The following is a 27,309-nucleotide window of genomic DNA, read 5'->3' as shown; positions in this document are numbered from 1 at the left end:
AAAACAAATTAAATAAGTGTGATGTATCAGAATCAGATTATGAGCATGCTCAAAAGGTTTGGAATGAGTTCAACATCAAAGATATGAGAGAGTACACATTGTTTTACAACAAGATTGACGTCCTCCAGTTGGCAGATGTTATGGACAACTTCAGAGACGTTTGCCTTCAAACATATAGTCTCGATCCAGCATGGTACTTCACAGCTCCCGGATTAGCCTGGTCGGCGATGCTGAAACTCACTGATGTAGAGCTCCAGTTACTAACCGACCTCGATATGATTCTAATGGTTGAAAAAGGAATTCGTGGAGGTGTTTCGCAGTGTTGCTTGAGACAAGCTCGAGCCAACAACAAGTACATGAGTCAAGGCTTCGATGAGAACAAAGAACCTAGCTACCTGGTGTACTTAGATGCGAATAACCTATATGCTTGGGCTATGTCGCAGGCAATGCCATTCGGTGACTTTAGATGGCGAAAAGATACTGAAATAAATGTTTTAGACATCAGTGATGACGCGGCCACCGGCTACATTCTCGAAGTTGACCTCGAGTATCCTGAAGAAATTCATGACCACCATGCAGACTTTCCACTGGCACCTCACAACATGATTCCACCTGGGTCAAAAATACCCAAACTAGTCACCACTTTGTACGACCGATCTAGATACGTTGTACACTACAGAAATTTAAAACAGTATCTCAACCTCGGAATGAAACTAAAAAATATACATCGGGTTCTTGAGTTTTCTCAAAAACCGTGGATGAAACCATACATCGATTTAAACACTAACATGAGGACCAAGGCAAAGAATAAATTCGAAATTGACTTCTACAAGCTTATGAATAACGCGGTATTTGGGAAAACTATGGAAAACCTTCGGAATAGAGTGGACGTTCGTCTGGTAACTGATGAACGACAGGCGGATAAATTCATTGCCAAACCTACATTCAAGAGTAGGAAAATATTTACGGACCATCTTGCAGCTGTGCACATGACCAAAACATCACTTCTTTTCAACAAACCGATTTACGTGGGGGCGGCTATTCTAGATGTGTCGAAAACCCTTATATACCGTTTCCACTATCAAGTGATGAAGAGCAGATATGGTGATCGGATCATACTCGCCTATACTGATACCGACTCACTGATTTACATCATATATACAGAAGACTGGTACATGGACATGAAAGAAATGATTGACGAGTTCGACACGAGTGCATATCAAAGCTCCAACCCTTTTGGTATGCCTCGAGTAAACAAAAAGGTTCTCGGAAAAATGAAAGATGAGCTGGAAGGTCTGATCATGGTTGAATACGTTGGTCTGAAGTCAAAAATGTATGCCACTGACGTAGAGGAAGGTTTGAATTGTATAAAAACATCTAAAAAGGCTAAAGGAATCAAGAAATCAGTGGTGGAAAATGAAATCACAATAGATGACTATCGCAGATGTTTGAAGACTCTCGAAGATGTGTACAGACAAATCAACAGCATCCGAAGCCACCTGCACGATGTTTATAGTACGACACAATTCAAGAAATCACTTTCGCCAAAGGACGACAAACGGTGTGTTCTTCGAGACGGAATAAGGACGCTACCCTGGGGACATAGAAGAATTCCTACTGAATGTACATAAAAATGTAAAAAAACTATTCCTGTAAAATATATTTTTTTCGTGTTTTACACTGTTGTTATTTATTACCCTGGTGTGCACAAGGTTTTTTGTAGCTCTTTCTCATAAAAAGATCCAATTATTTCTTCACCACTTTTATCTTTGATTCTATAGGTTATTGGAAAGGTGTCTTGCACTTTGGATATGGTAAATATCTCTCTAGTCCAATTGCGACTGTATTTATCGGCAAACGTATCTTTTTTTGCCACAATCCTCACTCTGTCTTCTAGTTGAAATTTTATTTTTCTAGGTGTATGAGGAATATTGGAGAACCTCTCAAGCAATCTAGGTACGTCCGCCTTAGTAACCTCTGCAGGTTTCATACAAATTGTACGATGGACACTATTGTTGTACTGATGTAACAGGTCTTGAACTATGTCCAACCACCGAAAACAATTTCGAGTCTCGAATATGACTTTCATTTTTTCATTCAACGTACGATTGAACCTCTCAACGATTGCACTCTTTTCCTCATTTTCAGTATGATACATTTTTATGTTGTACGATTGCAAAACTGACTTAAAATCACGGTTAAGAAATTCTTTGCCCTTATCGGTGTGTAACAGTCTGGGAGCGGTGTGACCATTGACGTCAATTGCTCGCTTCAATATGAGCATAAACGATTCCGCTACTTCTGCACCCCGTTTGGTCATCAACGGCTCTGACCAGGCGAATTTTGAAAAGGTATCAATCACATTTAACATATAATTATAGCCATCATTCTCACTGGCATACTTTCTCATGACAACCAGATCTGCGGCCCACAGATCGTCTATACCTAGAGTAACAATACGTCGTCGAGGAAAGTGCTTGATCACTGGTCTATGTACTTCCTTGGCGGCCATACTGGGTTCTGGAACTTTGACGAAGGCGCCTTTACGTTGACCGCAAATATTGCATGTCGTATTTAAACGCCATTTGTTGTTAACGGTTTTGACATACTCCCCACTGTCTTGAGACGTGGTTTTCCTTTTGCATTTCATACAGTAGATTTCCATTGGCTCTTATATAAGTGGGAAAGACTTAAAAATGAGTGAACTGCACAGACACAGAATTCACTTGTCCGACGGTCAGAAGCGTAAGCTACGCATCGCGTTTAAGAAGCGTAGAACTGCTATTATTGGTTTAACTAATGATAGCCTCTCACATGGAGCGGATCATATACTGCTTAACGAAGCACAACACAAGGCTATTGAAAAAGCTATCCGGAACAAAACCGGTCTACGTCTGGCTGTGAGCTACGATCAGCTTTTGAAAAACAAAGAGGGTGGTCTTTTGAAAGAGATGTTGGAAATGGTTGAATCAAAGGTGCCATATGGAAAACGTTTCATATCTCCATTGATACGACATCAGGTGGCACCGATTCTCAAGAACCGATTCGTGCCGTGGTTGAAAAACCTGATCGATAACGAGCTAGATTCAATAATTGAAAAAGACCCCAAGGGAGCCGGCCTTAAGCGATGCATCAACAACAAGCTGGACTCTCTTTTAAAAAACCCGTAAGATCGTTTGAACCTATGTCACTGGGAGAAATAGAGCTTTATGCTAACCAATTAGGCATCCGTGGCTTTCGAGGAGTGTTTATGAGACAGATATTACCCGAAGCCCCTATGGAGTTTGAATGTGGAATCTTGAATCTGGGTAATATCGATTCTTCTGGAACCCATTGGACTTGTTATGTTAAAGACAAAAACAAAAAGTTCTATTTCGATTCGTTTGGAAACGCACCCCCACCACTAGAACTAATAGACTATTTAGGTTCAAACGATCTCTTCTATAATGACATTGCTGTTCAAGAGTATAATGATCCACCTATCTGTGGTCATTTGTGTTTGGAGGTTTTACGACGAAACTCTAGTGATGAGCCTTGGGATGATATCATAAGAGCTATACGGGATGATAAATATGTATGGAGTTGGTGGTGGCAGCGGAAGATTCGTGTTCAATAGATTCGGGGACGAGGTGGACTACCAAAGCTCAATTCGTCAACAAATCGAATCACAAACAAAGTCTGAAATTAGAGATCTTGTCAAATCAGGTCTTTCGGAAATGAAGAAAATGATGAGAACACCTAACGACGATTCGAGCCATGTAGCATTAAACAATAGACTTGGTAAAATAGAATCTACGATGAACATCAAGGATAATTTCATTGGTTTTAAAAGCAAACGTTTGGTTAGCGTCTCCAATGCAATTGATAAACATGATGTTGTAAACAAATATCAATTGGATACTGTAAAATCAACGGTGGATAGACTAACAAAAACATTCGATGTTTCGATTCCTGAGGTGGTAAATTTAAACGGACATCGAAGAATAGGAAAAGTCAGCAGATCAAAAGATCTTTATGACGTGATCGTAAGGAAAGAACTAAACGAGTTAAATGAAAAACTGGTTACATTCCAGACAAACCTTAACACGATATTGGTTAATATACACGATGACATTATAAATTTAAAGAGAGCACAAAATGGTTATGATATAAGTGACAAAGATGCCGCTAGTGAAAATCCGGGGCAAAGGATGCCAAATGACATTCCATCCAGAGCACCCTATCCGCCTCAGTGATGGTAGCAAGTGCCGACTAGCTCTAGTTAGCTTTATGTCGGAGAACTACATAAACAACGTGTTAGAACCGGGTAACATATATTTTTGGGACAGCGATATTTATCTGATCTCGACGCCATTTACGATCTCAAGGGGATATTGGACTATTGAAAAACTAAATGAAAAAATCAACGAATATATTACTGCACTGAAACTTAACGTACCTACCAACCAATTTTCAATCAAAAGGGAAAACGATCGTATTGCAATAACAAGTCCATTGAAATTTTATCTCGACGAAAAGGCGGCTTCATTCCTCGGATTCTCAAGTCCTGGAGAGAAACCATTAACCGAGCAGGAATCGTTTTACGATGCCAATACGCTTCTGGTTGCGCCAAACGCACCCAATTTCAGGGCTGTAGACGCCATAGAGGTACACTGCAACATCGTAGAGCACAGTTACATCAACCACGATGAGAACAGACACAAACATGTGGAAGCAGAACTGTTGTACACGTTCTTCCTGAATGTAGCACATGGCTACAAGATATATGAAGTGCCAACAGAGAAGTTGTACGTTCCTCTGAGGAATGGCTTACAAACGATCAACCGAATCGACATCACTCTCCGAGATCAAAACAATCGCTTGCTTCAAAACGAAAACGTTGAATGTGTAATAGTTTTAGATTTATATAAGTCCTAAAATGGATATCAATGTTTACTGCATCGAAGAAGGATCCATAAATAATCTATTACCACACCCATTAAGATGTCTTATAGTCGGTTCATCAGGGTGTGGAAAAACAAACCTATTGCTCAATTTTATCTATAACGTTAAGGGTGTAAAGTTCAAAAACCTTTATGTGTTCAGCCGATCCATTGATCAGCCAGCATACACACAGCTACGTAAACACTATGAAAAAGTAGAGCACGCACTTGGCACAACTATTGCATACTTTTACTCAAACTGTAGTGACTTGATACCTCTAGACGAATGTAAGTCCAACTCTTTGGTGGTGTTTGACGATTGTCTTTTAGAAGAACAAACAAAAATAAAAGACTATTTCATACGAGGGCGTCATAAACAGGTATCTTGCATTTATTTGAGTCAGAGCTACGGGCGGGTAGACATGCAAGTAATAAGGAATAACGTTAATCTTTTGTGTATATTCACACAGAACAAACACTATACACAAAAGATATACAACGACTTCGTTGGATCCGATATGATATACCAAGAGTTTGTAGGCATGTGTAAAAAGTGTTGGGCGGAACCTCACGGTTTTATGTCAATAGACACTACTAAAAAAACGCATCTAGGTAAATATAGATGTATGTTTAAGGAAACGCTATATCCCTAATAAAAACATTTTTGCATCAAATACGTGTATTTTGTTACATTAACGATATTTTATACGTAAGAGCGTATTTACACTAAATGATAGTGTTTATGCTAAAAAACGATATTTCAAATTAAAGAGCGTTTCTGTGTTAAATAAACGTTATATTTTTATCAAAAGCGTTTCTACACTAAATAAACGTTATATTTATGTAAAGAGCGTTTCTACAATCAATAAACGTTTCACATGTACATGTTGGAATAACGATGTGAATCTTACGTCGTGTTTATGTGTTACTAAGTGCACAATGGATACAAAAGAAGCTAAGCGACTTGAGACTCTAGAAAAGAATCTCGTCAAAAAATTTCGGACAGCGGAACAGGAGGAAAAGAAAGAACGAGCTAAGAAACTGGAGGAGATTACAAACTCCCATCCCAATACACATGCAATACAAGACATCACAAAACCCCCAACACGAGTAACAAGTAAAACGCGAGATGAACCTCTGACAGTTGAAAAAGCTAGACAGCTGGAGCAACTGCAAACCACTCTGCAAAACCAGTTTGGAGAAATACATGTTAGGGAAATGGAGGAACAACGTGTAAGGGAGAAAAAGTACGAGGCTATCACCAAAGCGATTAAAGAGAAAAAAGAAAAGGATGAGGTACTGGAGAAAAAAACAAAAGAAATGCTGAAAAAACAAAAATACAACCAGCTAATGAAACGCAACTTTAGACCATCAGTCTCTAGTACACCGGACCGAGTCGGTTATATTGGTTCCACTCAAGACGATGATGATGAAGATGAAAAAATGGAAGTAGTTGCAGATAAATCAATAAAACAGTTGATGGATACCAAGGTCGTTAATCTTGGAGTGGTCGGGGCTAAATATCTACCACGAGCTAGTGACTCTCAATTCGGTATTTATTTCGATGAGATAGATGAGCAACTAAAAATCGGTTCTGAACCGATTGGGTTTGATTATGATGACATTATTGTAAACAACAAACGATTTAAAGGTACTGAAGGACTTTGGAAATTTTTAACGAAGAAAGGGCTTGTGCAGTCTAATGAATACACATCAAACGATTGGCAGACATATAAAGATATGCTTTTGATGACAAACTCTATCTTCCAGAAAAATGACCCTACTACACGACGTCCAAAATCTAGTTCAGGACAAAAATGGCGGAAAATGATAAAACCTATTTGGGACGAAGTTATCAAACCGACCGATCCGATTGAACAAGATATGGAGAGGGATCTATTGACGGGATCCGGTTTAAAACGCTACCATGACGGTCCGGTTGAATATCGCTACATCAAAGACCTCAACGAGCTCATCAACCGTCTGAATTTTATTTACGCAGAGGAGGTTGCAGGCAACAACAACTTTCACAACGAAAAACTATCTGTTGTTAAATTCATATCCGACCGTATGCAAGAACTGATTGACCAACCGAACGGGGTCAAATACGTAGTACGATGTTTGTCAGCCTTGCCTGAACGCGCGATAGAAGGCTCGGGATTGTTGAACGACATCATCAACAAATTACCTGTAGAACTACACGCCCCGCGTAACAGGAAATTCGATACGTACAACTTCTGCGGTCCAGGCACGAAGCTCGCTGAACGATTAGGTCGTGGTGACAAGGGTGTGAACCCTTTAGACGATGCGTGTAAACAGCACGACATATGGTACAGAGACCACCGGAAGCCCGAAGACAGATGGGTCGCAGATAAAGCGTTACAGAAAGCGGCGTGGGATAGAGTGACGTCTAGCGACGCGGACCTTAACGAGAGGAGCGTAGCCCTCGCGACCACAGGTGCGATGTGGTTGAAACGTAAACTAGGGATGGGTTTAGGTACATCCGCGTGTTCATATCCCTGTAGAAAAAATGGGTATATATAAGTGAACAGCATGGACAACGCTTGGCGAATCTTGTCCCGCGAACCGAAGGCACCGAACGGTGTACTCACCGACGAGCTCGTTATGAAGTTCGATAGGTACCTCAACTGGGACCTGTTGTCAGTTCACTATGATTTCTCCATCGATATGCTACGTATTTACTTTCATCGTGTTGACTGGGGTCCTATTCTGAAGAGGCAAAAATTCAGTGAGAGCTTCCTTCGTGAGATGGCACCAAACTTTGAGCATGCGTGGTTTGCTGTCAGCAAGCACCAAATACTTTCCGAGTCGTTCATACACGACTACGCAAACAAAGTCGATTGGGAATACATTAAAAAATTCCAGATCGTTTCACAACAGTTTTTGGATGATCACAAAGCTTACATGGAAGAGGATTTCGATGAGTAAGCCTATATATATATATATATACCATGTAATTAAAAAATAAATAAAAATAATTAGCTTATATTTTTTTTGTTCTTCTGTGTTATTAAGTCATTGTAGACAATGGAAGCACTGTACGAACGTTTCTCCACTGGAGTGGTGAAAAGCGAGTACCGAGCTGTTATGCCGATATCCGAGTTGAATTTCAACACACCAAACAATTACACAATCTTCAAACTCGATCACGGAGACACGTTTTACGACTCGGCAATTCAATATCACATCTGCGGTGAGGTAGTAAAAAAATCCGATGGTAAAGCATATGATGCGACTGCCACTATAGCCCTTATTGACAATTTCATACCATACCTATTTACAAGAATCGAACTGAAAAAACACAACACAACAATCGATGTGGTCGATCATCCGGGAATTACAAGCACTATCAAAAGTATTCTAAACTATCCTCAATCGATGAAACCCGCTTTGCAAAACTGTGGGTTCGCATCAAGATACTCGCTTGGTGGTGGCAAGTTCGAAGCAATTGGAACCTTAGCGCATCTCGGGTTAGGGTTCTTTGACCACATGCGATACCCCATGTACAAAGGTGGATTCGAGATTGTATTCACAAGAGCTGAAGATAACGATGCTCTATACCATTGGAAAGGAACCGGTACCGCAGCTACCGAACCTGAGGATGGCAAAGTGAAAATCACTTCCTTCGTTCTCAGAGTTCCCATAGTGGAATATACGTCAACTAGCAAAATCCAACTAATCGATGGTCTAACAAAACTTAGTGAAAAAGACGAGTTGGTCTACAACTATTATCAGTGGCAATGTATTGACAAAAAGGGTGTGTTCGGATCTACGTACACATTCGACATTACAAACGTTTATAGAAATGTATACAACCCTAGATTCGTAATCATGTGCTTTCAAACTAACCGCACGAATGATCAGAAAAAGAACCCAGCGCAATTTGACAGCGAAAATATAAAAAACTTTGCAGTTAAAATAAATGGTCAACGTTACCCTCAAGAACTACAAAACGCTGCAATCCTCGAGGGACGTTGGAGAGTGATTTACGAGCAATTCATGAGATATCGTAAGGTGAATTTCGATGACAGCTCAATGATCATTGACCCAAGCGAGTTTATTTCACACTACCCACTGTGTGTTGTCGACACACATCTTCATCCGATGAATACAGACCGTTCTAGAAGTGACATTCAAATAGAATTCGATTTCACAAACGCAATCGCATCACCATCGGCCGATTCAGGCACTACCGCATATGTCATCGTAGTCTCTGAAAACACGTTTGCCTACGACATATCAAGGAACATAATCAAGGTGATGTAACTGCACATTTATATAAGTGAGAGACATGGCGCAATTGGTAGATTTACTTAACGCGTGCCAAGCACCCAAATACACTAAAATCGAAGAGCTGCGACATGAGCATCCCTACAGAATAGTGGAGTTGCAGCGAGTCGTGACGAGATACGGTCCCTCGGTAACTGCTACTGTCGAAGAAGACCCTTGTGGCAATCTAAGAAAATTGTATCTCCCATGCAGGTACAACAACGTTTTGACAGACGTCATGATTAGAAACTACAACAACGGTGTCAATGAAAAACTTGCTTTGATACCCAAAAGCCATGGTCAGATCGAGTTTACAACAATAAACTAATATAACAGAAATAAAATACGCAAAATAACTGAAAAACACAAAAAAATATTTTTTCGCCTCCGAAGGATTGGCGTGGTCGGAACCACGTGCTGAGTCACTCAGAAGACACGTAAAAATCAACATGAAAACAATGAGTTTCAAATGGCGTGTCAGTATACATTGAGATCGAAATACTACATCTTCATACAAATCCTCTAGTGAAAACATGAGCACCGAATGATGCAATCGACGCCATTTTTGTGCAGTTGAGAACCTATTGGTGGTCCTATATAAAATGAGATTCAAAAGCTGTTGTCGTTTTCGATCTCAACCGTGAGATCCTATTATACGACAAGTATACCAAATGAGAACTGATTTAACGTTGCAATCGGCGTCATTTTTGTGCAGTTGAGAACCTATTGGTGGTCCTATATAAAATGAGATTCAAAAGCTATTGTCGTTTTCGATCTCAGCCGTGAGATCCTATTATACGACAAGTATACCAAATGAGAACTGATTTAACGTTCTTTATATCTACACAAAAAAAAATTGTCATCCAAATCAGAGGATCAGTCTCTGTCTGTAAGATCATCCTCTGTTTACATGTGACGTCATGGACACACCTCCCTTCCCGACCTACCTCAACCCACGTGGTCTACACTCCTCCCTCCTCTGTCCTAGAACGTGAGTTTCAAATGGCGTGTCAGTATACATTGAGATCGAAATACTGCATCTTCATACAAATCCTCTAGTGAAAACATGAGCACCGAATGATGCAATCGGCGCCATTTTTGTGCAGTTGAGAACCTATTGGTGGTCCTATATAAAATGAGATTCAAAAGCTGTTGTCGTTTCTGTAAAGTCGTCCAAATCAGAGGATCAGTCTCTGCCTGTAAGGTTAGGTTAGGTTAGGCAAAGTGAGGTTACCTACCTCAACCCACGTGGTCTACACTCCTCCCTCCTCTGTCCTAGAACGTACAAAATGACTACTACTACAATGTTTGAAGATCAAGACAAGGACAAAGATCAAGTAATTTGTAATCTAGAAAAAGAAATAAAGAACCTACAACAAACTATTAAGAACCCAACAAAATATAATGTTTCTGGAAATCATCAAGCAAAAAACACTTTAACATTCAAAAACTCCGAATCTCAAACCCACAGCTCTGAGCTCCCAACACAAAACAGCTCATTGTCCCTGCTACTTGAGCTAGCGAAGCTGAAGACCTGGCAAGAAGAAACAGAAAACACTTTAACAGCAATTAAAAGTAAAATATTTCAGCAAGAGAATGCTAAGAATACAAACTTCCCCAGTGATACACAACCCACACCTGTCTTGTGAAAGCCCGAAAACCGATGCAAACGGAAGAATAAGGAAACAGCTAAGGGTAATGAATAGGAATATTTTTAGTGTGTCACTCCAGATGAAAAAAAGTAAAGAAAAGGACATAAACATAAACAATACAAAATCAAAATTAAATACTCTCCAGAACAGTTTAAAGTCTACTCCTTGCCCCAAGTCCACTCAATGTGCACAACAAGAATCTCCCATCATTGATAAACTTCCTGCTCACAGACAGACATTTAAAGTACAAAAAGGACCTCCCTGTACCGCTAAAAAACTACAACCAAATGAATCACTTGAAGACTTTTTAAACCAACACATGGAGTACATAAATGGGATCTCACACCATAAGCTACCACAATGTAAACAACATAACCAATCAATACTGAAAGACTCAAATCAGACCCTAAACCATTTTTTAGGTGTGAAGAAACAAACAGACGACAAAACGTAGAATCAACTTCCCCCCTGAATGACAACAACCAAAACACAAACCCCAAAGCACAAAGAAGAGATAATCAGGGACATTTAGTTATTACACAAAATAAAACAACCTCCATCACAATTTTTCACCAAAATGTTCAAGGTCTTAGGAAAAAGATTGAAAGAATAAATCATCTAATGAGTGAACTCAAACCCACTATCTTGGTGATTACTGAACATGGACTCAGCTCAGATATGTTATTACTCACTAAGATTAGTGGGTACAACCTAGTCACATATTCCTGCAGGGAAGAGCATAGAATGGGAGGAGTTGCAATCTATATCCAGGAAACTGCTGCTATCAAGGCAGAAGAAATAGAAATCTCCAACCAAAGTTTAGAGTTAGTTTTTGAAGCAGCATTAGTGAAAATAAGGATAAAGAACAAAAACTGCTACTTACTTGGTATGTATAGACCACCAGGGGGACAAGCTAGGTTAGCCATTGACATCCTATCAGAAGTTCTGGAGTCACTTCAAGCTGACACCAAGACCGTTGTATTAATGGGCGATATCAATATAGACAGGCTAACTGAAAATGCCAGTAGTAACTATCTTGAAGAGGAACTGTCAACTTTTGGAGTTAGAAGACTACCACTCCCAGCGACAAGAATCACTAACCATTCAAGAACCTCTATAGACTGTATCTGTACGAACACACATGATAATACTATAGATTTTGCTATAATTAACGCTGGAATAGCAGATCACACAGGCCAAACATGTACCCTCAAAATACAGAGTGAAGTTACTGCTAAAACGGATATGTCACAAAAAAGAATTTTTTCAAGAAAAAACCTGGATAGCATGAAAGACGAACTCTCCAAAGAAAACTGGATAAAGGTGCACAATGCCCCTGATGCTGAAGAGGCATACTCTGCATTCCAAAGGACTGTAAGGCTCATACTGGACCATGCCTGCCCTATCAAAAAAATAAGAGCTAAGCAGAAAGGACAGAAAATTAAGGTTCAGTATGATGAAGAAGTCAAAATACTAAAAGAAGATTTTCTAGATGCCTTACACCGATACGAGCTTACCGGAAATGTAAATGATAAAACAACAATGTCGGAAAAAAAGAAAACATATGATTTAAAGCTCAGGTCCCTCAAGCGACAAGCCACTGCAGAATACATCACAAGTGCTGATAATAAATCCAAAGCTGTCTGGGAGATCATCAACAAAGAAAAACAATGTAAACAGAAGGAAGAACCAAATCTGCAGCTGGAAATAGAGGGAAAAATATTAGATAACCCTACTGACATTGCTGAACACCTAAACCAATATTTTGCAGAAATAGCAGACTCCACTTTAGAGAAAAACAGAAGCCAATTCAAAAACAAAAAAATTACACATCCACTATTTCTACCACAAAACAATGTCCAGCCACTAATTTTAACTCCTACAACCATTAAAGAAGTCTTAGCAACAATAGCCTCACTAAAATCAAAGCTGTCATGTGGAGTAGATGAAGTGCCATCAAAAGTTGTAAAACACTGTGCCGAACAACTGGCAGCCCCACTTGTCAGCATAATAAACAAATCTTTTAGCCTTGGACAATTTCCCTCCGCCCTAAAAATAGCAAAAATATACCCAAAGCACAAAAAAGGCTCACGCACTAAACAAGAAAACTACCGCCCTATCTCATTAATATCAACCTTTTCAAAAGTAATAGAAAAGGTCGCTCTGTCAAGAATGCTGAGTCACTTGGAAAGCAATGATCTAATCACTAAAAACCAACATGGTTTTCTCAAAGGGAGGTCCACCACCACAGCTCTAACTAGTTTAATCGAACAAATTATTGACCATCTAGAAGCACGCAGATATGTATCAACTGTCTTACTTGACTACAGCAAAGCTTTTGACTGCCTGGGCCATAATCTCATCCTAAGCAAACTCACAGCCCTAGGAATAGAGGGAATGGCCAAAGACTGGGTGGCAAGCTATTTGAAAAGACGTACACAAATTGTCGAAATCCAGCAAAACACAAATGGGAGAAAATCTGTACATAGGTCCACACAACTTCCGATTAACAGGGGAGTGCCCCAGGGCTCAGTCATGGGCCCATTTTTGTTCATCCTTTTCACCAATGATTTTCCAGATTTTATTAGGAATGACAATTGTGAAACAATAATGTACGCTGATGACACAACTCTTCTATTTATGCATGTGTGAGGTACCAAATTTTAAGGGGGGTAAAAAAACGTATTGATAGTCAACAAACACCATAACTTACCCGATTTTTACCCACAACATCCTACTCCTAGGCCTATGTGTTGGCCATAGCTTAGGCTATGGGCCAAAGAACGTAGGCCTACTTTTAATAACAGTGAAGTACACAAACACACCCACAACGATATATTTATTCATAATAGCACTCCGTTTCACATAATAAAGTTAAAACGACCGATTTTACGAATATTTAACGCCGATGACAACATCGCTTAACCTCGAAATGGTGTTTGTTGACCAACGACAGACGACAACTAGACCGGCTCAACAGGTGAATTTCCGATCAGCTGTTGGCTAGTTCTCAAACTCACCACCAGAGCGATTAAGCCTCGACCGAGGAAATCATGATTTGAGCCGGACAAGGATTATTCGCTATTTGACCGTCGACTAGCTCAGACACGACTTACGAATACGACCCTACGATTCGATTACGAAGGTTAGCTAACACACCAGTTAGGCTCCTTTTTACGTTTTACGTTATTTTTGTTTCATCTTTATTATACGTATACTTAACTTATTTTACTTTTTCGTTTTCTTAAATTACCGATTCGAATTATCTAAATTTAATATCGTAACTTGAGTCTTGACCCGCCAGTTCCTGCCTGCCAGTGACTAGCGGTGGCGATCGTCTATTTTATTTTAATTAATTAGTTTCGAAATTACGATTTCTCCGTTCGCTTAACGAGTAATTATTATTTTATATTATTTTAATTGACTCAACGTTTTAATACCCCGAGACTTGTCGTCTAAGTTCTAAACCCCGTCTTTGGCGGGTGAAAGAATCAAGTCTTGGGAGCAGGCTGATTTGGACAATCAGCTACGAAAATCAATATTAAATTTATTTTAAACCACTCACGTTAAATTATCCGTCCAATTTTATTAATTAGGCCCCGACGACTCTGTAGGAATTGCTTTTACATTATATTCGATTTTATATTATTTACCTAGGCCTTTAGCTAATTATTTTAAAGTTCATTACGAGTAATTGAATCACATTGGCTTCAGATTGAATACTCGTCGGCCCTACAGAGTCATTCTAAAAGTTAGGCAAAATTCTCCGAAACACTTTTACGAAGGCTGGGATGATATAGCTCCAACTGGGCGTCTGCAGGATTTCCTGAGCGCTTCTAGAGCTCTGAGCCTTCGATTAAATTTAATAAATTGATCAGTCAAAGCCGTGACAACTTCGTATCGACCCCTGGATTTTTCTCGGCTCCTTCTGAGCACTCCGGGGAAGAAATTTGAGTGTGGCTGGTTCTAGGGGTAGGCCTAGCCTGACTTGGTGAATACTAGTTTATTCCCCCCCTAGAATTTTGCGTCACATCTCTGGCGCCCGAACATTTGGACTCGAAAACACGGTTTTGGACTTTGAAATTTAGACGAAATGACTGGAGAAACAAAATCAACGACTTCGAGTACCCCGACGACCATTGCCCGACCCGATACGCTACCGATCGGCCACGTGACGGTATCCACGGTGGGAATTCAAACGTCAACGACGACCACGACCACGACGACGATCTCCCAAATACCTTCGACGATGGAGAACATCCCGAAATCACCGTTGGACGACTCACGCGTCGGCTGGATTCATACTCTGAGCAAACAGCTCCTGATTGCTGAGATGACAAAATATCAGCTAGATACTGAGGGTAGCGTCGCCGAGCTCCGCAAACGTTTTTGCGATTATTGGAAGAACCCGTTGGGAAGCATCGGTCAGCCGATGAACCCGACGGCGATGACAGCCTCGACGGTCTACGATACGCAAATCCAACAGTGGCTGGCACCTCCTTCCGCGTACCAGGAGATGGCCAGCGTGCGAGAAATGCTCGGAGTCTCTCCGAACGCTGATTCTGAATCCGTTCGACGAGCCCTCGCGGCGTTGGTAAAGCGTCCGGCCTACATCCCTTCGACCGGGGAAGACATTCTGTCGTACCCCGTGCCCTTCGGTCTACCGACGGAACGCGAATCCCGCACGATGTTTGAGAGTCGCGGAGAACGGCCAACTACTTACCTGACGTCGCACGACCTGACACTTCCTCGACAGCCTATCATACCGTCACAAACCCAGACGACGCGTCACGATTACGAAGACCGGACCTACGAGCCCCGAACACACATCCCGCGTCACGAGTTCGACGACCGGACCAACGAATGGCCGCGATCCAACCAGGGCCTGGTGACGTCACAACCACGACCCGCCTTCTCAACCTCACGTCCAGACAACCCCAACCCGTGGGGTGGGACGAGAGTGGGAGACGACACGCCGTCGTTGTGCAATCGGGTTCGCAAGTGGAATCTGCGGTTTGACGGCAAGAAGGACCCGGTATCGTTTCTAGAACGTCTGGAGGAGTTAGTGGAAGCCTACTCGATCGACCTCAATGAAGTGACGAAGGCGATGCCGGAACTTCTTCACGGCCCGGCGTTGCTTTGGCACCGTAACTGTCGCGGTAGTTGGCGCTCGTACGGAGATTTTAAACGTCAGTTCGAAGATCAATTTCTCCCTCCGTTATATCGACAAGATCTAGACGACGAGGTAAGGCGACGGACACAAGGCGAGCGCGAATCCATTCGTGACTACGTCGTCGCGCTCTCAACGTTGATTCGGAGGAGCGGTACGTTCTCGCAGCAGGGTAAACTCGACCTCATATACCGCAACATGCGCCCGGAGTACAAACTCGTCTTACGTCGTACCGATTTTTGTACTCTGGAGGAGTTGCTGGAAAGAGCTGAGGGGTACGAGGCGTATGTACGTTGCCGACAGACCTTCCGTCCGCCGCCACCACCTTCGATGTCGCTGATCCCGGAAACCGCCTACGTTCGCGATCGGAAAGTCGACCGGATCTACAGCAGCGCGGCAATTGATCGCTGGTCGGACGACCATGCCGAGGAATCCGAGGTGACGGCCAGGTCACGACCTGGTAAACCCTTGGAGGACGGCCGCAAGAGAACGACGTTCGCTCGGTCCAACTCCCGTGACCCTTCGCCGCGAGACGACTACAGGCGAAGGCGGACACCGGACTCTACGAGAACCAGATCGCCCGGTACGACGAACGAACGAGCGGCAGGCTCTCGGCAATTCGTGTGCTGGAACTGCGACGAAACCGGACATCTGTTTCGCGAGTGTTCGAAGCCCAAGGTCCTGCGTTGCTACCACTGCAAGAGGGTAGGCATCTCGACGCGTCGTTGCAACTGCGGCTCGGGAAACGGACATCGGGTTCAGTCTGCGGGAGGTCGCCTGAGCCCCGTAGAACGAAACACCGTACGACCTCCGAGGAGTGGAATCGCTGGCTTGGCTTCATAACGGAATTCACGGGAACCGTCAGCCGCGAACGCGCCCCCAGAGATGACCGACCCTTCGTCGACGTGGTCATCTCGGGTGAGACGTTCAGCGCCCTCGTCGATACCGGCTCGTCGGTCAGTCTGATTGGAGATCGCGCCGTACGTCACCTTCGGACGTGCGGCAGCGTACCCGACCAGACTGACGTCAACCTACGTATGGCCAACGGAGCGAGTTGCCATGTCTCGGATCGGTACAGAGTGGACGGTGAAATCGCGGGCCAGACGTATTCGTGGGATGCCCTACATGTCCCGAACCTGAGTGTGGAGGTGGTACTTGGCATTCGGTGTATTACTGACCTCGCTCTTGTCAGTGTACACACCGCCGTACAGAACCTCCGCCACGACGACGTTCCTCCGTCCTATCCGGTAAACGCCCTCGAGAATTTGACCTCCGAGGAAGACACGAGACTCGCGGAATTCCTGGAACGCGAACTTCCACTGTTTGACGACGTTTCGGGGAAAACGGCGTTGGCTGAGCACACGATACGGCTCAAAGAAAACGCCGCCCCCGTCAAGCAGCGGTATTACCCCAGAAATCCCGCGATGCAAGCTATCATCGACGAAGAGGTGGCGACGATGCTCCGCGATGGTGTTATCGAACCATCGGATAGCCCTTGGAGTTCGCCAGTCGTGCTGACGAGGAAGAGCAACGGAAAGTTTCGGTTTTGCATCGATATGCGCAAAGTCAACGAATGCTCTGTCCCCGACGCGTATCCGCTGCCCAGAATCAACGCGATTCTGGAGAAACTACGGCCGGCGAGATACATCAGTACACTGGACTTGAAGCAAGGCTATTGGCAGGTGCCGTTAGCGAAGGAAAGCCGGCCGATCATTGCATTCACCGTACCCGGGTTAGGCCTATTCCAGTTTACGGTAATGCCCTTCGGACTCCATTCCGCCGGAGCGACCTTTCAACGCCTCCTGGACAAGGTCATCGGTCCGGAGCTTGAGCCGAAGGTGTTCGCCTACCTCGACGACCTCGTTGTAGTGTCCGCCACGTTTACTGAGCACCTGCAGATCCTCCGGGTGGTCTTCGAACGCCTTAGAAAGGCTGGCCTACGTTTAAACCCAGAGAAGTGTAACTTCTGCAAAAAGGAGCTCAGATATCTCGGACACGTCGTCAACAACGAAGGGATATCGACCGACCCAGAGAAGGTCCGTGCTATCGCCGAGTTCCCACGACCTACGAACGGCAAAACCCTACGGAGCTTTCTCGGTCTCGCGTCCTGGTACCGTCGTTTCGTGGACAGGTTTGCCCAAGTAACCGCCCCGATGCGACAACTGTTGAAGAAGAACGCTCGGTGGCTGTGGGGCCCTGAACAGGAGGAATCGTTCGAGGAACTAAAACGACGCCTCACTTCCGCTCCTGTCCTAGCCTGTCCCGACTTCTCGGTCCCGTTTGTCCTCCAGACCGACGCGTCGACCATCGGTCTTGGAGCCGCTCTCACGCAGAACCAAGAATCCGGCGAAGTCGTAATCGCTTACGCTAGCCGACTGCTTACGGACCAAGAGAAGAATTATACAACGACGGAGTTAGAGTGTCTTGCGTTGGTTTGGGCGACCCGAAAATTCAAGCCGTACCTCGAGGGTTACAAGTTCGTCGCCATAACTGACCACGTCGCGCTGAAATGGCTAATGAGGCTACACGAGCCTAGCGGACGTCTAGCGCGGTGGGTGATGGAACTTCGGCAGTACACCTTCGAGATCAAGTACCGAAAGGGCACCCTGAACCGCGTCGCCGACGCTTTGTCGAGGCAACCCGTGACCAACGAGGGCCAATCGGGCCAGGTCGCGGTGAGTCATCTCACGTCGGAGGTGACAGACGCGCCTCGCGAGCGACGCACGACCAGACGCAGGGAATCGACGAGACCGGGAAACCAACGGAATGACACGACGCAATCCGACGCACGCCCCAACGAAGCCAACGACGTCCCTCCGACTGATTGGTACGACCGGTTGTACGCAGCTGTGACCGCCAACCCACGACGCTATCCGCGATATCAAATCGTGGAGAACCGCCTTTACCGAACCTCCCAACGCCATGGGAGTGGTGGTAGGCTGTCCTGGAGAATGTGCGTTCCTCCAGGGCAAGTAGAGGCGGTACTACGACAGAACCACGATGACGCTACGGCAGGACACCTTGGTGTCAAGAAAACACTTTGCCGTGTAGGGCCCGAATATTTTTGGCCTGGATGGCGTCGGGAGACAAAAGCCTACGTGAGATCCTGTGATGCCTGCCAAAAGTACAAGGTGGCGCAGACGAAACCGGCGGGGAAGATGTACTTCCGGGCCCCAAAAGGTCCATGGTACACGGTGTCCGCCGACCTAGTGGGTCCGCTAACCAGGTCGGGCAAGGGCCACCGCTTCCTGCTGGTGATCCAGGACACGTACAGCAAGTGGGTTGAGTTATGTCCTATCGGGTCGGCAACGGCCAAGAACGTTGTCAGCAAGACTAAAGAGATGCTCCTTCGATACGGAGCACCTGAGTCCATAATTACCGACAACGGGACTCAGTTCGTTTCGAACCTCTTTAGGAACCTGGCGACGGATTGGGACATAACTTTCACAAACACAGCTCCCTACAGTCCGCAATCAAACCCGGTGGAACGAGTCAACCGTGTTGTGAAGACCATGATCTCTCAGTTCGTGAAGGAGAATCATAGGTCATGGGACGCCCATATCGCCGAGCTCCAGTTCGCCATAAACACCGCCGTCCACGATTCGACGGGTTACACGCCGGCGATGCTAACGTTAGGCCGCGAACTCAGAGTCCCGAAAGCTGTCCAAGGGAAAACGTTGGAGGCGACACCCGACGTTGACGGACAGCCGACGCTTGCCGAAGTCCACGATAGCCGCAGCAGAGAATTTGAACGCATCTACGAGAAGGTCCACGCCAACCTCAAGACCGCCTACGAGCAGCAGGCGAGGTACTACAACCTCCGCCGACGGGAGGTGAAGTACCATGACGGCGATCGCGTGCTGCGGCGAATTCACACGTTGTCTTCCGCGGCCGACGCCGTTGTCGGGAAGCTCGCGCCCAAGTTCGACGGGCCCTGCGAGGTTGAGGAGCGGCGTGGGGCCAACATGTACGTGGTGAGAGACGTGCGCACGGGGGTGTCACACGTGGTTCACGTGAAGGACCTGAAGCCCTACCACCAACGTTGAGGGCCGATGAATCATTACCCTGCGTTCGATGATTCAGAAGTATTTTTTGTTATGTTTTTTCGTTCATCCTTTTTTCCGATTTTACGAGAGGTGTTTTTATACCAGTTTGGTTTTTATTTTCGTTCAAGAAGTCCTTTTTATTTTGTTATCAAGAAGATTTTATTTTTTTCGTTTCCTTTTCCCTCTCGTACGCGACCTCTTCCGATTTAACGCCGTTTCTTCGGCTCCCCTTCTACGAGACCTTTGGACCATCCCCCCTACGTTTGAAATTTTTTTTCTCTTTTTTTTGTGAAGTTGGTAAGGGGTGTGAGGTACCAAATTTTAAGGGGGGTAAAAAAACGTATTGATAGTCAACAAACACCATAACTTACCCGATTTTTACCCACAACATCCTACTCCTAGGCCTATGTGTTGGCCATAGCTTAGGCTATGGGCCAAAGAACGTAGGCCTACTTTTAATAACAGTGAAGTACACAAACACACCCACAACGATATATTTATTCATAATAGCACTCCGTTTCACATAATAAAGTTAAAACGACCGATTTTACGAATATTTAACGCCGATGACAACATCGCTTAACCTCGAAATGGTGTTTGTTGACCAACGACAGACGACAACTAGACCGGCTCAACAGGTGAATTTCCGATCAGCTGTTGGCTAGTTCTCAAACTCACCACCAGAGCGATTAAGCCTCGACCGAGGAAATCATGATTTGAGCCGGACAAGGATTATTCGCTATTTGACCGTCGACTAGCTCACACACGACTTACGAATACGACCCTACGATTCGATTACAAAGGTTAGCTAACACACCAGTTAGGCTCCTTTTTACGTTTTACGTTATTTTTGTTTCATCTTTATTATACGTATACTTAACTTATTTTACTTTTTCGTTTTCTTAAATTACCGATTCGAATTATCTAAATTTAATATCGTAACTTGAGTCTTGACCCGCCAGTTCCTGCCTGCCAGTGACTAGCGGTGGCGATCGTCTATTTTATTTTAATTAATTAGTTTCGAAATTACGATTTCTCCGTTCGCTTAACGAGTAATTATTATTTTATATTATTTTAATTGACTCAACGTTTTAATACCCCGAGACTTGTCGTCTAAGTTCTAAACCCCGTCTTTGGCGGGTGAAAGAATCAAGTCTTGGGAGCAGGCTGATTTGGACAATCAGCTACGAAAATCAATATTAAATTTATTTTAAACCACTCACGTTAAATTATCCGTCCAATTTTATTAATTAGGCCCCGACGACTCTGTAGGAATTGCTTTTACATTATATTCGATTTTATATTATTTACCTAGGCCTTTAGCTAATTATTTTAAAGTTCATTACGAGTAATTGAATCACATTGGCTTCAGATTGAATACTCGTCGGCCCTACAGAGTCATTCTAAAAGTTAGGCAAAATTCTCCGAAACACTTTTACGAAGGCTGGGATGATATAGCTCCAACTGGGCGTCTGCAGGATTTCCTGAGCGCTTCTAGAGCTCTGAGCCTTCGATTAAATTTAATAAATTGATCAGTCAAAGCCGTGACAACTTCGTATCGACCCCTGGATTTTTCTCGGCTCCTTCTGAGCACTCCGGGGAAGAAATTTGAGTGTGGCTGGTTCTAGGGGTAGGCCTAGCCTGACTTGGTGAATACTAGTTTATTCCCCCCCTAGAATTTTGCGTCACACATGACTTACCACAAGAATTACACTCCAACATCTTATCCTCAACAGACAAAGCACTGCAGTACTGCCTTCAAAATGACCTGGCCATTAATCCATCAAAAACAACCCAGTTAAACTTCAGCCGAAAACATGAACAAATCCAAGAAATTCCTGAAATAACCGTTGAAAAAAACTCAAAACTGCTGGGCCTGACAATTGATGAAGACCTCTCCTGGAACGACCACATACACAACCTGACCAAAAAACTTGCATCTGGTGTCCATGTAATAAAGAGGATGAAATGGATAGGAGGTCTGGAAACAGCTAAGACAGCATACTATGCTGTAATAGAATCGCATATAAGGTATTGCTTAATATCTTGGGGAGGAACATCAGAAGCAAACCTCAACAAAGTGTTGGTACTCCAGAAAAAAGCTGTCAGGGCACTCTCCGGCCTTGAGCGCTTAGAAAGCTGCAGGGAAGCATTTAAATCCCTTAAGCTCCTAACAGTGACAGCACTCTACATCCATGGAGTTGTCCTATACACAAAAAAACTTAACCTTCCCAGAAATGAGAATTTTCACTCCTACCACACCAGAAAAGCAGCCGACTACAACCTTCCGATCCACCATACTACACAATACAGCAGAAAACCCTCTTATATTGGCCGAAAAATCGTCAACTCTCTTCCAAACAACCTCAAGAACGCAACAGGAAACCAATTCAAACAGCAACTCTGGGACTGGCTTGTGGACCGACCGGTGTACTCCCTTAAGGAATTTTTTGACCAATTATGAACTTTCAACACAAAAGAAAATGTAAACTGTTAAAACAATCTAAATGTTAAACATTCTGAATCTTTCTGACGCCATTGTATTTCTTAAAGAAATCACAAATAAAGAAAATTGTCTATTGTCTATTGTCTATTGTCTACTCGATACCGATTCTGAAAAGTGATTATGATGCAAAACTCAACTGACGTTAAAGGTTGTAAAAAGGGGCACATCATAGTTTTTTTGGAATACTCTGAAGCTAGCTAATATAAATAATTCCAAGTTCGTTAGCTCACATTTGTAATTGTTTTATAATCCAAAATAGTGTGCTGGGCCTTTGCATTTCACAACAAATTACTTGTTAACTGACAACTAGTAGTAATCTAGTTGAATGATAAAGGCTTATCACTCTTTTAAAATGAAGATAGGAAGAGGAGATTCATTTTCAGGTCTTTACCTGAGATTGTTGAAGTTGATAAAGATGACACAGAGTGTCGATGGAAATGGAAGTTAGTCGTAGGGCATGGGAGTAGGAGGAAGTATGTACAGTAGAACCTCTTTAATCCAAACTAATTGGGACTGGGGGTAGTTCGGAGTATTGAATAGTTCGGATTACAGAAGATATTGTTGTTTTTACATAACAATAGCTAAAACGTGGCTAAAATGGATCGTAATTGCTACAGGATTATGGGGGTTCGGATTATAAAGGTTCTACTGTAAAATATTTGTTTGAAAGCTACTTTATTGTTGTTGTGTTGGTGGTGTTACAGGATGTCTGAAAGGTATGAGTGGTCTGGTGAACATATGGAGTCTGCAGGATGCCAGCTTGCTGCAGACACAGACTGGTCCCGGAGGTGTGCAGAGTCTCTGCTGGGTCTCGGATATTGGTCTGGCTGTTTGCTTCATCCGCTCCAAGGTAACGTGAATAAATAAATCTTTCTTGCCACATTAAAGTATCATCGTCCCCAGCAGTCACGGGAACATCACCGTTGTTGTCCGCAATCCAAAGCATGAACATCTGCGGCCGTTTAGACATAAGCATAATCCCTCTTTGTTACGGGTACGTCTTCGTTTGTCTGCAATCGTGAAATATCGTAATTTTTCGACTGCGCGATCTTCCTAGACGTTTTGGGTATCGGTATCAGTATAAACTTTTCACGATCGATTCTCTATACCAATACCATAATACCAATGACCAAGAATCAGTGGTATCAAGAATTGGTATTGAGAATCATTACAACCGTACTACTAATAAGGGAGAGAAAGGATAGGATAAGCAGGCTTGCCTTAAGAAATGTAGGCAGCCCACTTCACTATAGTAACACAGAAGAAAACACAAAATAAAATAAACACTGGATATTTCGAGGCCACTGGCCCCCTTTTCAACATGGAAGGTCACATTAGATACCCAGACAAAAACACCATTATACCCTTAAAAATCGTCAACATAAAAATATGATGTATTAGATGACAAAATGATTAGTTAATATCCATATAATATTGTACAGGACATCAATATCATCAACTACACGTTGGGTACGTGTGGCAAGGACCGCGTACTAGCAGCATGTCGTAACTCCCTGCTGGCTCGTGGTGTGACAGGCCTCCAGTCTGCTCCATGTCTCCGCTCACTACTGACTGTGCTGCCCTCCGTGGTGTTGGACCTGTACAGAGCAGAGCGGCCGAGCGTAGTCAATGGAGAGCGGCTCATGTACAGCGACCACATCAAGTGTCTTGTGTCGCTCATGTTAGCTCTACGACTCGACTCAGTGTTGTGCTTCAAACAGGCCCCACCTAACTCTGTAGATGCTACAGCATTGGGTAGGTTATGTTGTTTTATGTTTACTTTTCAGAATATTTGTAAGACAAACACTGTACTACCTGAGATAAAAGCGACAAAAGTGTTAAATTAAATTCAAATATCCACTTAAGTAACAAATTTAAAAGGTGATTTAAAGTTTAAGGCATTTTTATGGATGATACATGTACAACTAAATTTTGGTTTTAAATACTGTCTGATATGACAACACATAGAGAAAGGAATGTGAACATTAGACCATCTATTAGAATATTCTAATTTTGTAACTTGTACCATTTAAATGAACAAAAGCTGTTGGTTTTTAAATTTGTTGCTTGTCCCAATATTTTCAATTATCTTGGCAGGTTAAGGAAGTTTCTTTTGTTAATTTTCCATTGTGTTTAGGAAAATGTTTTTGTATATGAGTACATGTATCTACTTATTGAAGAAACTATCTCATATACTGTTTTTGGGTTACTATTGCTATCCATGATTTACCTGCTTCAAATAATAGTACTTCCATTCCATCAACATCCATTCGGTCCCCATTCTGTCCATTCGTAACAGAACAACTTTTATTAGGTATCTTTTGTAGAATTGCAAGAGACACTTGTAGTAAATACATTGAATGATTGTTGTAGAACCTGATTGGATCTGGCTACACATGTTAGGAGTGGCGGCTCAGACGGCCAAGGCTCTAGTCAACCGGACTGCGTTGCCACCACAATTCCTGGACAAGAAACGAGAAGACATCCCTCCTCGTGAGTATCACTGACACAGTAGTTGTAGCCCAAGCTTGAAGGCGCAACCGCTGGATATAATACCCCAGCCTGCATGGTTTTTGTTTTGTATGTTTATCAGTGAGATGGTTAAGGCTGAGATAGTAATAAAAAAAAACTTTTAATGACTAATGTAGGATATGCTTCTACAAAATCAAATCAGGCAAATAAATGTCTAGGCAAAGACCTAAATCAACATATTAATCTAGTTTGTATTAAAGAATTGTATTAAACTTGTATTTAAAATCAATTACTTACCCTCCCAATCATAGATAAGTTAGGATTAGTGATGGGCCGATTCCAAGATTTCTCGATTCCGATTCCGATTCCGATTCTTAAATTTGAGATTCGAATCTCGATTCCGGACTCGATTCCGATTCCAAATTCAATTATGTTTTATGAATGTGTTTAAAATTGTGAAATCAGTACAAGCTTACCAAGCATGTTATCTATATGTAGAATTTAGAATGTCACACATTCAATACACATTTACAAGGTTATTGTAAAATACTAGCTATAGAATATTATAAAATAACTTTTACATGTACTATAAAAAATAATTCATTATCATTATAAAAAATCAAGTCACACGATTCACAACAAAAGTAAGTAGAAAAAGTCAAAAAGGAAAAAAAACAGTGTTAGCAGTTGAGCAAAGTAGGCCTAGATGCTCCAAGACTACTAGGCCTACCAGGTTGATCTAGGCCTACATCTTCATCATCATAACCTAACAGCTGGTCATTTTCCTGTTTTTGCTGTTTAAGTTTAATAAATTCGAGAGCATGAAAAGTCCTAATATGTTTAAACAAGTTGGATGTGGTATGTGACTTACCACCTCTTGATAATCGTTTTTTGCATATATTGCAGGTAGCAAAAAGGCTTTCGTCATTTTCCTTTGTAAAAAAGTCCCACACGTCACTTTTCTTCCTTCTAGACATGATTTTTGTTTGTCCAAATAAGTTAAACCTAACAATAATACAAACTAACAATCACGATAACTAAAAACAAGGCAAGCTCAATAGCCTACGTTTTACTTTTGGGGTTAAAGTTGATCTTACAAATTGACAAGTTACTATTTCATAACAATACGATTTGTTGATGCCGTCGGTACTGGAGCATGGAGCATTTAAGTATTTTTCACTTTATCAGTGTTGCCACTGTTGGCAGACAATAACGGAACCTGCAAAACTACTCTGCCTATCGGCCATTAAAATACCCAGTGTTCGAAGATTTACCCGTTGATTGCAACACTAAACGAGTTTATTTACAATATCGCGCACTTGAACATTTATAGGTTGTTAAAACCTTCCAATTCACTGTACAAAATTACAGTATATTTCCAAGCCCAAGCCCAAGTCGCTTTTAGGCTATATAAAAAGGACGCTCGCTCTAGTCTCGTTGAGTAGTGACGTTTCGGGACCGAATACGAAGTGTTTTGTTATACTTTGGTAATGAATGGTAGCTCAGCTCTGTTTAGGGATGAGCATCGATAGTAGATGTTTTCGCATCACCGATGTTTTTCTATCGATTTTCGTTGTTTTTCACATCGATGTTTTTGACCAAGTGTATTGAGATATCGATGCTTTCCGTTACTGGAGAGTACAGAGACCAGACGAAAAATTGAAGAAAAAACTCTATGTCTTAGTCCCAAAAACATCGATGTTTTCACAACGATGTTATCGGTTACTGATAACATCGTTGTAGCGATGCAATGATTCAGTTAGTAGCACCAATACTAGAAAAATACCGGTATGGATCATAAACATAAACAAATGACGTTGTTGGCCCGAATCCTCTACTAATAGCATTGAACATATGTTTTGGCAGTTCCATTTAAACAATGTGAAATAATGTGTATTTTCGGGCCAAAAATGTCATTGTTTATGTTTATGATCCATACCGGTATTTTTCTAGTATTCGTGGTTAGGAGCCTTGGTACCACTGGTTGATCTAAATCTATGCTCATCCCTTTCCTTGTATGTCTTGTGAGCTGTGACGCAATGCTTACTCGCTCCAGTCCAGTTTGCCCGAATCTCAAATTCCCATCTGTTAACTGTTTCTCATTGTAGGCTACTATCTGTATTGAGTTCGCATCTATTATTTTTGCAATACGCTCGCTCTAGTCTCGCTGACTTAGTGACGATACGACCAGAACTTGTTGTTTGCTCAGAGTTGCAAGCAAATCATTAGCAATCTGAATTTATTTTGTTTC

General features: G+C 42.7%; 1 protein-coding gene across 1 annotated transcript in view; it reads left to right on the top strand.

The window, feature by feature from the left end:
- Window positions 1-27,309, top strand: part of LOC129003700 (probable E3 ubiquitin-protein ligase HERC1) — a 133,944-nt gene that overhangs the window by 83,318 nt on the left and 23,317 nt on the right. Inside the window, exons 59-61 of the mRNA XM_054431998.1 lie at window positions 23,291-23,436; window positions 24,029-24,341; window positions 24,960-25,079. Of these exons, the coding sequence (XP_054287973.1) occupies window positions 23,291-23,436; window positions 24,029-24,341; window positions 24,960-25,079 (579 nt within the window). The remainder of the gene's footprint in view (window positions 1-23,290; window positions 23,437-24,028; window positions 24,342-24,959; window positions 25,080-27,309) is intronic.

Source organism: Macrosteles quadrilineatus, unplaced genomic scaffold (assembly GCF_028750875.1).
Source record: "Macrosteles quadrilineatus isolate MER2022 unplaced genomic scaffold, UCM_ALF_1.0 Scaffold_9__3_contigs__length_116548681, whole genome shotgun sequence".
In the NCBI taxonomy this organism is placed as follows: domain Eukaryota; kingdom Metazoa; phylum Arthropoda; class Insecta; order Hemiptera; family Cicadellidae; genus Macrosteles; species Macrosteles quadrilineatus.
The sequence above is the reverse complement of the archived record's forward strand: the minus strand, read 5'-3'. Positions and strand labels throughout refer to the sequence as shown.